Below are 13,577 nucleotides of genomic sequence, written 5' to 3'. Positions count from 1 at the left end.
CGAGCGATAGGAGGAGGTAAAACCACGTCTAACTTCTTGCCACTCGTCTGCCAAAACAAACAACAACGAGAAGAAGAAACAGAAGACATTCTGCTATTTGGTACTCATTTACGAACGTGCCTTCCAAATATGGCAACAATGTTCAAACGATTCCGCATTTGACACGCTCTCTACATGGAATGTCAACCCGCGCTTGCCATGGCGGACTATGGCTCCTCTTTGGACTTGAACCTCTTGGCTGAACAAGACCGGCGCCGTTTTTTCGGCCCTTGTTTGTGTAGCTAGCATTAGCCACCTCGGCTAACACCAGCGCTCTGCGACCGAAAGGCAAGCCGGAGTTGGTTCGTCGCTATGCGGCACTCGACCGCAAAGTGAGGCGACTCCGGACGGAGCACGCAGTCGCCACCCAAGACGGAGCGAGCGAGCGCGCCGATTGTTTTAATATTCCCAGAGGGATCTTATAGTTCTCGATATGCTTTTTAACAAGTGGGGCGGGGGACTGTAGTAACAATGTTATGTCTGGCCAATGGTTAGTTAACTTGGCTCCGGGTTGTTTGAGCGATGGAGCGCCGGCGGACAGCACGCCGCTGAAGGTCTCCCTTGACTCGGGCTTGGGGGGGTGAAAGTGAGGGTACAATCATGTCGTGTAAAGCCGCCACCAAGGACAAGAAGACGAGTTTCGGCAAGAAGCTGTTCAGGCGAGGCTCGGTGCGATCCGTGGGTAGTTTCATGAGCAAAGTCCTGAGGACGCTCACAGCCTTGTCCCACTTTGGTTCCGAAGTGCAAACCGACGACGACAAGGATGACGGAGGCTTCTCCGCCTTTCACTCCGGACTTAAAGACGCACCCTTGGACGACGTGGACCTCGGGCTGTTCCTCTCCGGCGAGAGGATACCTGGCGTGGCTGGCCTGAAGAACCACGGAAATACCTGCTTCATGAATGCTATTCTGCAGTGCCTCAGCAACACGGAGCTTTTTGCCGAGTATCTCGTACTGGAGCACTACAGGGAAGGCGAGGCGAACCAGGAGGACAAACCAAAGACTAATGGCGTCCATCTGCAGAAGAAAGGTCCCACGGCCAAGGGGGAAGTGACAGAGCAACTGTCTGGACTTGTTCGGGCTTTATGGACTTTTGAGTACACCCCCCAGCACAGCCGAGACTTTAAGGTAAGGCTGGCTGAATGAACTATGAAGGATTAAATAGATAAGTATTCCCCGCCCCCCACACACACAATTTAAAACAGTTCTCGGGTGTTTTAATAAACACCAAAACACCTAAAGTATCAAGAATTATAGTGTCTTGTACACCTCCCATATATTGTCTTGCTGAAATCAGAACTTCATACATTACACTTGTGTACGTGGTGCATGGCCATATCACCAAATATAGTAACCCATCGACAACTACAATGTCAACTTCACTGAACCATTATGTGCTGCTTTTCAGAAGCTAACATTAATCTGTGCATACAACAAATCTCAGTGCAGCTCTGCTTACCTTTTGGCTTCGACGTGGTAGCTGGGACATTGCATCTGCAGGGATTTTTTTGAGTGTGTTTTGAAAAGTGTGGGGCAGTAATATGATGGGGTTAACAAAAAATAGAAATGTAATAGCTAATTAATTAATACCAGGAGCTAAAATATTGTATGCAAGGCCAATTTGATCCACATTTTCTTTCATTTGATAGAATAAAATTAGGTTTTAATTTTCTTATCTAGAATCCCAGTCAATAAATGTAAATAGTGTCATCTCTATGTAGTTGTTTTTGCTGTTCATGGGAGCAAAATATATGGGAGCAAAATATACAGGGTCTCAGTTGTTCAATGAAGAGGTATTGTTGCTCATCTTTTGGGTATGATGAGCTGTGAGAATCCAAACATGACTAAACGCACTCTAAACGTCCATTGCAGAACGCGGTGTCCAAGAACGCTACGCAGTTTAAAGGGAACGCTCAGCACGATGCCCAAGAATTCCTGCTGTGGCTGCTGGACCGAGTGCACGAGGACCTCAACACCGTCAACCCCATCGGCAGACCAACCTTGAGGGTGAGGTTCGAACAACCGTGATATACAGTGTAAATTTGTCTGAATATGTCATGTACAACAGCCAGAAAAGAGACTTGAACGTCTGCGAGGCTACTGTAAAAGCCTACCGCGCCTGCATTATTTATAACTTTTGATTGTGCCGTCATCAAAACAACGTTTGCGCTCGTTCAGCCACCTATCGATGAAGATGACCAAACCACGGAGGGACCCTCCCCGCCCCTCTCGGCTGGCTCGTTTGTACAGGAGCTCTTCCAGGCCCAGTACAGGTAAAAGTCTGTTGTATTCCTCGTTATGCGTCGTACAGCATGAGTTGACTCAGTTATTTATTTTTTTAAGGTCTTCCCTCACATGCCCCCATTGCCAAAAACAGAGCAATACATTTGACCCTTTCCTGTGCATCTCCTTACCCATCCCACTGCCGCACACACGGTAAGTCCTCAGTTAACAACGCTCCAGACATGTAGTGCCCTATCGAGTGAGTCTTACTGTAATTATGACTTTACTACCGCGCAAGGTTAGTGATAGACTATGGTGTGTTCAGACCTTCGTACAAATTACGGCTTAGGAACAGAAGCCCCTTAAAATAAATCAACGTGTTTGTTTGCCAGGCCGTTATACGTCACAGTGGTCTACCAGGGGAAGTACTCTCACTGTTTGCGGATCGGGGTGGCCGTGCCCGTCAACAGCACCGTGTACCGCCTCCGAGATGCCGTGTCACGCGAGACCAAGATGCCAATGGACCAGGTGTTACTTCTGCCTCTCGACAGGCACATTTACTCAGCTTCGATCCGTGCGCACACTTACTTGCTCGTTTGATTTAGTTCATTCTGACCGAGATGTACTATGACGGCTTCCATCGTTCCTTTTGCGACGACGACGACGACCTGGACATCATCCAGGAGAGCGACTCCATCTTTGCCTTCGAGACGCCGGAGTCGTTTAAACTGGAGAACCTTCGCACAAAAAGAGGCAACTCCTTTTTTTTTTTAGGTTTCACACAGATCAACATATTGCATGTTTCAAGTGAAACAATTTGGACTTTTTATTGCGATGTGTCGCGGCAAGGTCCATTTAAAAAAAAAAAAAAAAAAAATTTTTTATAAATGTTGGACACATACTTAAAGTTGAAATCCAGCCTAAGCTAACTACTTTGTACAGGAAGTCTTCTGGCCAACCTGAATCACAACAACCTGAAGTACGGCGTGGAAAACGTCCGCACGCCGTCTTTCATGCAGGGGGCCTTGACTCCCGTGGCGTCCCCAAATAAGAACCTGGCTCCGGAGAAAATGATCCTGCTGGTGTGCAACAGAGCCTGCACCGGCCACCAAGCAAAAAGGTAAACCTACCATCTGTGCTGTGACGCTACCATAGCTTAAGTTGGCACTCGTTTCGCCTTTAAAGGTATCAAAATAACAGTTGAACACAGTACTACGGTATCGGAAAAAGAATTACCACGTACCTAACAGATGATGTGTTGGATTTTCTTCTTTCAGGTTTGGCTTGCCTTTTGTACTCTACATGGATCGCACGGCTACCTGGGACACACTGCAGAAGGAGATTCTGGAGAAAATGCGGCATCTTTTGCGACCTGGGGTCTACATTCAAGTAAGAAATTATTATTTATTTTTTTTTTTAAAAGATGGAATGCATTGAGCAGCTTTGCGAAACAATCTCCGCGCACAGGTGGGGCCTTTTAGTCTCCGTGTGGTTGGTGTGGTTGGGATCACCTACCTCCTCCCTCAAGACGAGCGACCGCTGTGCCACCCCACGGTGGACAGGTCAGTTCTGCTCTTTGGCATCTCGGATTTCACTTGGAGGAAAACACCTCTTATCATCAGTCACACCTGGAAGAAGCATGTTGTTTAGCGTCTCGCAGCACGCTTCCATGACATGCCCTGGCGTGTCTGTTAAAATGCCAGTTTGGCGTGTTTTTTTTTTTTTTTCTCTTTCTCTCCTGGCCTACATAAAGCAAGCCAGAACACAACTCAAGCACAAAGATGCATCAGTCAAAAAGCACGGTTGAATCGTTGTCCTTAGGGGAGCCGTCATGATAAATACGGTGAACTTTGAGCGCGTGCTTCTGTTACGAGAAATTGCAGAGTTTGGTTCGTTGAATGCACGACTTTGCACTCAAGTCGTTTAACCATCCGCGAATTGTTGTTGTTTTGTTTGTGGTGGTTTCAGAGCGTACAAATCCTGTGGACAGGGTGGACCACCCCACGTGAAGATTGTGGTGGAGTGGGACAAAGAGACCAAAGACTAGTCAGTGGAGTATATTTTGTCATCCTCATCCACAAGAACAGCGCATTTGTCAAGCTGCTTTGATACGAGCACACTTACAAATTGCGGTCAAGGGGTCGTATATGTCTTTTACTTTGTAGGCATTTTAATCTGTAATTCGCTGGCATAATAAAAAGGCCATTCATCATCGGCGGAAAGCCGCCTTGCAATAAAGCAAAAATGAATCGGTCCCTGCCAGGTTTTGTCACGTTTGAATTTAATTAAACACAGCACCGCAAGCAAATGAACTTTTTTTTGTTTTTTCTTTGTACCGCAGTCTGTTCGGACACACGGAGGAGGAGTACATCCCTGACGCCGAGAGCGTGTATCTGCACAGAGAACAGCACCACCAGCCTCAGGCCTGCACGCTGGCTCAGTGTTTCCAGCTCTACACGAAAGAGGAGCAGGTAAAGCCCCGGGATAGGCACAATAAATGACTTGGATGAAGCCAAATTTGATCAAACATGGAGATTAACGTGTCGCTACTAATTTAGACCCAGCCGAAAGAGAACAGGAAGACAGCCAGGTTTCATGTGAGAACATGATCAACTTCTAAGTACCGTCTTTTTGTACATTTTGCAATTTTGTGTATTCTGATGACCGGTGGCAAATGAACGGAAGGTTTGTTAGCTACAATAGGGGGGTGCCCCCTTCATGCGCATATTTTTGAACAGGAATGTGACGTTAGTTTCATTTATCTTTAGTTGAAAGCTGGGCCACCGCAGTGTACTCTGGTTGTACGTCTTTAATTTGGACAAGTAGAAATCATGTTAACAGTGATTTATTTGTAAATAGCATACTATGGAAAATAGCATTTTTTAAGTACATTCTGTTCTGTCGTAAAACAATTCAATGGAGTACAGTTACGATGGCTCTTTGGCTCAGAGTATGTCAATGGGGAGCTTTTCTCGGTGCTCATTCTGACACTAATAAGAGTCTTTGGTGGTTTTGACTCCTAATGGTACGTTAGGACTAACCTAGACACGAGACGCGAGGACCAACGTAAACATTGTGGCTCCACTCGCTGCTGCTAGAAAAGAATGTAGCGGGGGTGGGAAGAGGAAAAAGCCAGCGCCTCTTTTTTTTTTTTTGTCCTTTTCATCTTCAAACCAACTCGTCCTTGACGGCTGACACTCGAGTTCTCGTGTGTTTCAGCTGGCCCCGGACGACGCCTGGCGCTGCCCCCATTGCAAACAGCTGCAACAGGGCCGCATCAAGCTCAGCCTGTGGACGCTGCCGGATGTGCTCATACTGCACCTCAAAAGGTTCAGACAGGTGAAGATTGGACAGTCAATCGCAACCCCCCCCCCCTTTCGTTAAATCATAAGTCAAGTCAAACATATTTTTTTTAAAGAATATGTTCCCAGCAGGCCCACTAGTTGAAACACGGCATTCTGATGAATTTTGCATTTGTGGAATATAAGTTAAGCAGCAAAATGCACTCATTTTAAGGCATCTCTGGGGGCGGCCATTTTGTCTTCTGTCGACTGAAAATGACATCACAACTGCTCACAACGACCAATCACGGCTGACCTGTTTTCTGAATCTGAGCCGCGTTTTGGTCGTTGTGAGCAGTTGTGATGTCATTTTCAGTGGCCACAAGACAAGATGGCCGCCCCCAGAGATGACTAAAAACGAGTGGATTAACACTTATTCCACAAACGCAATATTTATCAGAACGCCTTGTTTCAACTAGTGGGGCCTGCATAGAACATAATCTTGACAAAAAATATGCTTGGGTTGACTTCCACTTTGAGCTGAACATTTTGTCAAAGGGCTCTAGAGTGCAACCAATTTGGGCGCATGCGCGACTATCATATAAGAGGTCGCACGGGCGCGCTCTTGCCCTCGTCGATCATCCAGTACATACAAACCAAGTCTTCATTTGCTCATAGGAGGCTGACCGCAGGGTCAAAATGCAGAACATGGTGAGATTCCCTCTCATGGGCATGGACATGGCGCCTCACGTGGTGAAGAGAAGCCAGAGCAGCTGGAGCCTCCCGTCGCACTGGTCACCGTGGAGGAGACCCTACGGCCTGGGAAGGAACCCCGACGACTTCCTGTATGACCTCTACGCCGTGTGCAACCATCACGGGAGCATGCACGGAGGCCACTACACGGGTAAGCGCCGGCATCGCCGCCAGTGAGTCATCGGGCAGCGTTTTTGAAGCAACGTTTCTTGTGTGCGCTGGCAGCCTACTGCAAGAACTCCGTGGACGGTCAGTGGTACTGCTTTGACGACAGCGAGGTCTCGCCGGTGGCAGACGACGACGTGTGTCAACAGGCGGCGTACATACTCTTCTACCAACGCAGGACCGTCATTCCATCTTGGTCGGCCAACAGCTCTGTTGCAGGTCAGCCTGTGGCAGATTATCAGCAGATTAAGTGTTCACAGCGCTTCGTAATTTTTTTTGCAGCAGCAGCAGCTATAAACTTGGAAAAATGAATGAATTCAAAATTGTTTCCACTGATCATCCTTGAGACGATTCTACATCTTAATATGATTCCACCTGATTGGACATGGACACACCAGTGTATTTAAAGTCCCACAATTGAGATTGCATGTCAGCACAAACCATCCAGAATATAAAGGAACAAAACAGGCAAAACAAAGCGCTCTGAAGACTTCCTGGGTTCACTTGTACTTTTGCTTTGAGATTGATGTTGAAAAGTGACTCTTGATGATCCATCTCACAGGCTCTACCAGTTCTTCTTTGTGCGACCACTGGATCAACAGGCTACCCGGGAGCAGACCTGCTAGCCTAGCATCCGGCGCCTCGTCTAGACGCACCTCACTGGCTTCGCTGGCGGAGTCGGTGGAGTTCCCTGGAGAGCGTAGCGAAGACGACGGTGAGGCCAAGATCAGTTTCTCCTCCTTTTTTTTTTTTTTGTAAAGACAAAAATAAGGCTGTGACTTGACACGATGAACTGCAATGAAGGGCAAGGCGAGGCGGTTCTCCGCTCTGGCAAAGCTCCCCTGCCGTGTCAAACTGAAACAGATGTCAGCCCGGCCCGCTGTTTGTGGCTCGCATAATGAGGGGCTCGCGCTGCAGACTGCTGCCTCAGCGTAGGTCCTCCCCGGGAGCGTGCGGCCAGCGCACACAACCTGATGTCATTTTACTATTACCAGTGTTTGGCAACACGCTCACTGCCGGTGTAGTACTTGACCGAGTTATATGAGCCGGAACATGCAGACAGAGTCAATTTAGAGCTGTGCTGGATGTGTCTATTATTGGCTCATTTATTTAAAGTAGCTATATGTTAAGTATTAAATGAGACAAAATGTGAATTTTTTTTTTTCCACAATTTAAAACAGTTCCCAGTTTTAATCACGTCTTGGACATATTTTTATCAAAATACTCCAATGATCAGGGGAAATAGAATCAGACCCAACACGTACACATGCAGGCATGCGAGAAGAGGCGTCTTGGTGAGGCGGCCATTCTGAGAGTACTGTTGAGTTCAGGGACTGTGGCGAAGGTGCCTTGCTCAAGAGCACCTTAAAAGTTGCCAGGAAAGAGACTAGCATCTCTCCAATAATTAGGGACTCGACACATGGCCAAAAGCTCAAGTCTTTACAGATGATATACAGTGTCGTCCGGCCATTGCTTGAAAGTGGCTCTGGAGCTTCAATCGGCCTTGCTGATCATGTCATCGGTGGGCAAAATCGATGTGGCCGATTATTAGCCACGCAACGTTAGGGTAGAAATGCAGAACGGCTCGCCCACAGACACATTTTGCAAAAAAGAAAAGCGCGTCCACTCCCGGCGGGACTTTCCTGGTTGTTTAATTTGACACTCGATGGGTGGGCAGGCGCTCCAATTTTACGTAAAACAAACTGCTTGCTTTTCATCAGCGAGTCAAATGGGATGTCTTTCATGAAATCTTGCTTGGCTTTGAAGGTGGTTTCTCCGTCCGACCCTTCGTGAGGAGCATCCAGCGTCAGAGCGTGACTTCCAGATCGTCCATAGCCAGCCCGTTGGCCTTCAGCGACAGCGGCGCCAAACCCTCGTGGTCGCTCTCGGCCAAGCTGCAAATGCGCTCCAATTCCCCCTCGCGCTTCTCTCTGGACTCGCGTTGCTCGCCGCCCCTTGAGAGAATCGGCGAGTCCTGCGACGACCGCGTGTCCACCTCCTGCTTCGGCAGCTACAGCCGGCACGAGCGCTACTTCGGCGGCAGGACGCCGCTGTCCGCGGTGGAGAGCAACTACGGCGAGCAGGACAGCGACAAAAGATTCCTCGACGTGATGTACTGCCGCGCTCCCGCGCCGGTGGAGAAGGCGACGGAAAACAACAATCAGCTTACAGCAATAGACCAAAACATTCAAAACGCCCCCTCGAAGGATCAGAAGCGCAAGAGCAGCGTTGGCAGTTTTGTGACCAAGGCAGAAAGCGCCGGCGCCGACAAAACCACCAAAGCGGAGCCAGGAAAAACCTCCAAGAAGCGCCTGTGCTCGACCCACAAACCCTCGCCTTCGGAGACGCCCGCCAGCACGCCCGTGAAAGGGAAAAAGGCGACCGCCACCAAAGATAAGAGTGACAAGAAAAGCACGTCCGCTCCCGGCGGGACCCCCTCCAAAACAAAGGAGTCGCTCCCGCCCGCGGGCTCCACGCCGCAACACCGGCTGTGCGCGCGCTCCACGCCTCAGTCGTCAGCATCGCCGTCTCCGACCGCCAGGAAGAACCCCGGCGGCCACGAGAAAAACCCAGAGAACGCTCGCAAGCGTCAGGTGGAGCGGAGCTTCAGTCGGGATTCCGCGGTCGGCACTCAGCGAGGAAGCGCGGCGGCGCGCTCTGCCGTCGCCAAGGCGACGGACGGCAGCCGGCCGGAGCGGAGGTCCGTGCGCAGCTCCAGCAGCAGCTCCTCCGTCACCAGCCTGCGCTCGCCCAGCGTGTCCGCCAGAGACCTGCAGCGCGGCAGCAAGTCGGAGGAGAAAGGCTTGTCCTTCTTCAAGAGCGCCCTGCGACAACGGGAAAGCCGCCGCTCGGCCGACTTGGGGAAGAGCACGCTCCTCTTCAAAAAGGCCTCGGAGAGGACGTGCAAGCAGAACGGACTGGTCACGGAGGCCGGCGGGGAACACGCGGACGCCGCGGCTTTCGCGCCGCCCGCTGACGCTCCAAAATCGGAGCCCGCCAAGCCGGCGGGCTCCCGCGGTCGCTCCCTGCTGCACGTCGGCAAGTCCAAATCTTCCGCCGCGGACGTGAGTCTCGCGAAGAAGCCCCTCGAAAGGAAGACGTCTTCCCGGAAGCTGTCGCTGGGCACGCAGTCACCCGCTCGCGCCACGCAGCGGCCTCAGTGACGCAGCTCACGTACGTACGTCTCTCTCGAAATGCAGCTACTGTACATTCTTTGTGCCTACCTTCTACTCATAGCGATAAGTATTCACACTTGACACACTGACGCACAAAAAAAACAAAAACATTTGACCCCCCCGAGGAAGTCAAATCATACCCAAGTCTGGATTTACACTGCAGGTCCATGTTCCCAATTCCCCAAAAATGTCTTGCTTTGCACCCATCTTGTAGCATCTTGGCACCAAGGAACTTTGGTCAAGTAAGTTGAGGAGCTTCCGCTACATTTGATATTGTTTCCATGGTAGCCAAGGTAGCCCCATTTGCCCAAAATGTGGTGCGCATCTGCACTGAGACAGCCATCTTGTTGAACTATGTTGAAGTCAGCTGAGGAGCTTTTTGGGGCATCTGTAGACAGTTATGAATCTTATTTGGGGCGTCATCTATTACTTACAGGTTTTCAATATTCGGAGCAGGGCTTTTTGAACTTTTTACACATTCAATATGATTGTGTTTACACTGACAGAACATGAGACAACCAAATTGCACAGAATATAACGATAAAATGTAAATAACAAATATTAAACATTTCATAGCATCTAGTTGACCCTGATTGACTCGCAGTAGCATATTTGGGCCATTTTTACTTGTCGATGTTCTTGATGTAGTTGAGATTTACAGCAGGTGTTTTTTTTCACATGTTAATGTTGTTTGGACAGATGCGTGCGTGCGTGCGTGTGTGTGTGTGTGTACCTCATTTTGATGACCGCAGGCTAGCGTGTATCCCATCTGTGCTGTTATGCCGCTGGTCCACATTTGGAAGACTATGGTTGATACCACATCACGAGGGTGCCACTTGAGAGCAAAAAAAAAAAAAAAAAAAAAATTTGAATTGTGTCACTTGAAGCATGCAGTGTAAATCCAGACTGGATAAATGATTGTCTTTAACCTTAATGGTCTGGTGTGTTGTGGAGACCACACACAAAAAAAAAAAAACCCACACATTTCATTCCTAGCCACTTTTTTGTAATTTGAGAAACAGATGAATTTGATCAAACATGCAAGTGCTTTGAAAAAAAAAAACTTCAGTATGACCAACATGAAAATCCACGGTAAAATAGTCCAATTTGTTCATGACTTTTCAAATATTTAACAGCTATTTTTGTTGATATTTTATGATAGAAATGTCTTTTATATGAACTTTTTTGTTAGAAAAGATGAGTTTTGGATTGACGTTTAAAACAAACAAAAAAAAACACACACATACATATACATATATATATATATATATACACATGCATATATTAGCTATAAATGCGTCTGTATAGAAAGTACAATATATAGTATGAACTGATGTTTTTATGTCTTTCCAAAAGGAAAATGAAAATGATCTTAAGCGCCTTTTCAACACTTATAACGCAAACCGATACTAGTCTACTACTGTATGCATCACGGAGTAGGAATGTTGTATTGTTCTGCACTTTGAGTAGATGACTAGTTTCCCCTTCTGTAGTAACTCATGTACAGTAGCGTTAACACTAGAAACTAACAATGTAACCTTTTTCGCGCGCCTTCCCAGCATCATGTAGTTTCATGCCTTAGACTTAGGGACTCGAATAAAAGGGTACTTTCGTGTCATGTGACTCGACGCCCCTCCCCACGTGGTGCTGATAACGAGACGCCGCTCCAATCTAACTGATCGATTCAAAAGCAGAACTCGGTAGAACCGGTGGTACCTCACTCTTTATGTACTTTTTAAATCTTCATCTGGCTGAAAATGTATTTATAGTGTTGTTCACGTATTTGCTGATCTAAGACTATGACTAACACTAAAATGTTCTCGTTTTGACTCCTTTTATTTTTCACTAGCTAAATATATATATATATATATTTTTTGTTTGAATAAATGCCTGTTAATAGTGGTACAAGCGTGCAAGAAAGTCTGTGGGCAAGTGCGGCCATTTTCTCTAATATGTACACACATACTGGGTTGAGCTCAAATCCCGAAGGGTGCATCGTTGCCATCTACTGGCAGTTGTGCGTCATTAAAGTTGTTTTCCAATTTTGAAATTTACAGTAGAACAGCAGCAGACCTTCCTGCAGCCATCCTCTGCAAATGTAATTGATGAGCACACACGCTCACACTTAGCTCAATTAGCGGTATGTGTGTACCTCACTTGAGCACAGATTGTACCCCAGAGTATAAATGGAATATAGGAATATAACATTGGATTAAAGTGGACTAGCTGAGAACTTTTGTAATGCTCCATACCTGGAACATATCAAGGATATAATAACATAAGCTAGTCCAATAAATGTTTTTTTTTTTTAAATACTAATTTTAGAGAATCAAAAGACATGTTTTTGTTTTGCTAGCATGTATAACAGGCCCGTGATTCGCTTCCATGGTAACCTCTACACTGTGACGTGTGTCCATATCATATCACGCATTCACGTCAGCCATTTACGTGACTCTTCCTCCATCTTACACGCACGCATCGCTCTTTCAAAACTGCAATAAATGTGTCTTCCCGTCGTCTTCAAGTAGCACCATGTCGCATTGGAGTAATAGTAATAATAGTTGCGATTCGTGGGGATGTACAGAAGGGACGCGCATGCACAGTAAACGCTCAAGCATGCTCGTCATGAACTATGCAAGTCTCTCGTGCTAGAGCACGTCTCAGAATATCACACAGCTTCATTTGCACACGCCATGCACATCATCGTCATTCAATATCACCACTTTGTTTACTTTGTGCTCTCCGGGTGCTCCGGTACACTTAAAAAAAAAAAAAAAAAAAGAAAAACATTTACTGTTGTACACCAGCAGGGCGCAACACTACGGCTGTGATGTTTGTTTTTAAAAAAAAATTGTTTACCACCCCCTATAGAGCATTGTGTATTTATGTAATGCAATCAATAGTTCATTAGTAATTTATGCAGCGAAATGCAATAACGACAGTAATACATTTCTAGTTTTGTACTGTAGTATGACATTCAACTGTGTGGAAATGATGGACGTATGATCATAATTCACACACCAAATGACAAAAGACCTGCTGGTAATATATACATAAATTAAGATGTGTTTTTTTTGTTTTTTTTTTTTAAACTTGCAGTGCATATATATTATGTATAGAAGGCCTTGGAAAAGTATACTGAATGTTTTGAGAAGCCTTATTAGTGAGAAAATAAGGAGCTGTAAAAGTGATTGAATGTCATTTTGTTTTCATCAACTGGAATACATTTTCCGTGTTTTTATTATTTTTTTTTAAAATAATGAACCACCTTTAATTAAGGACACTAAAATGCTGAATGAAAGCACAGCACCTCTCTTGTTGTAGTTGTACTGACTACTGATAGTTTTGTACAATCCAGTTTTTAGCATTTTTTTTTTTTTCTTGCCAGTGTATTATGGACAACCCTGCAATCCGCAGTACCCCTCTCCAACACCACCAGGAGTGTTGTAATTTTTTTCAAACCTAAGAAAAACCCGGCAGGTTTCATAAGGCTATTTTTTTATGTTTATACTTTCATATGCATCGAGGAAAAAAAACATCACCCAAGTCTTCTGTGTTAATTTATTCGTCTTTTTATTGCTATCGTGTATGCACTTTTGTTTTTTATTATTATTTCTTCAAATGGACAATTGTGTACATATGTTGCTGGTTTACCTATGTAAAATAAAAAAAAATGGAAAAAGCTGGAAAATGACAACTTTTTGAAGGATCCCCCCCCCCCCTTGCACACACTAGAGGACGCTGTTTCTTTACAAATGTGCTTCAGCGTGACAACGTGCATTAAGCCCCCACTCCTGAATTGATTTCACATGAAATAGTGAACTATTAATACACTTTTATAGTATTTTTGTCACCATTTTCACTTCTTTTTCTTGCCTCCTCCTGTTCTGCATTGTCTGACCACGGATCGATGGTCATTGATGGTTGGGATGCAGGAAAA

The 13,577-nt window shown here is 46.3% G+C and overlaps 1 protein-coding gene across 1 annotated transcript; it reads left to right on the top strand.

The window, feature by feature from the left end:
- Window positions 1–13,346, top strand: usp31 (ubiquitin specific peptidase 31). Its single transcript, XM_086054995.1, has 16 exons — window positions 1–1,167; window positions 1,912–2,046; window positions 2,218–2,312; window positions 2,383–2,475; window positions 2,655–2,790; window positions 2,868–3,015; window positions 3,205–3,382; window positions 3,540–3,651; window positions 3,730–3,824; window positions 4,231–4,308; window positions 4,604–4,733; window positions 5,482–5,601; window positions 6,222–6,447; window positions 6,522–6,680; window positions 7,024–7,176; window positions 8,229–13,346. Exons 1-16 carry the CDS (start codon window positions 640–642, stop codon window positions 9,623–9,625), a joined length of 3,783 nt encoding a protein of 1,260 aa, XP_085911121.1. The 5' UTR covers window positions 1–639; the 3' UTR covers window positions 9,626–13,346.
- Window positions 13,347–13,577: the final 231 nt, after the last annotated feature.

The sequence above is a fragment of the Filicampus tigris genome, chromosome 16, assembly GCF_054856515.1.
Source record: "Filicampus tigris isolate MCC_2025a chromosome 16, RoL_Ftig_1.0, whole genome shotgun sequence".
NCBI lineage: Eukaryota > Metazoa > Chordata > Actinopteri > Syngnathiformes > Syngnathidae > Filicampus > Filicampus tigris.
The sequence above is the reverse complement of the archived record's forward strand: the minus strand, read 5'-3'. Positions and strand labels throughout refer to the sequence as shown.

What these genes read in the sequence shown, in the direction of transcription:
- usp31 (XM_086054995.1), top strand. Translation starts at nt 640, where the DNA reads ATGTCGTGTAAAGCCGCCACCAAGGACAAGAAGACGAGTTTCGGCAAG. An exon ending in TGCCACCCCACGGTGGACAG is followed by an intron (nt 3,825 to 4,230) that starts GTCAGTTCTGCT and finishes TGGTGGTTTCAG; the next exon opens with AGCGTACAAATCCTGTGGAC. An exon ending in TCTACACGAAAGAGGAGCAG is followed by an intron (nt 4,734 to 5,481) that starts GTAAAGCCCCGG and finishes CGTGTGTTTCAG; the next exon opens with CTGGCCCCGGACGACGCCTG.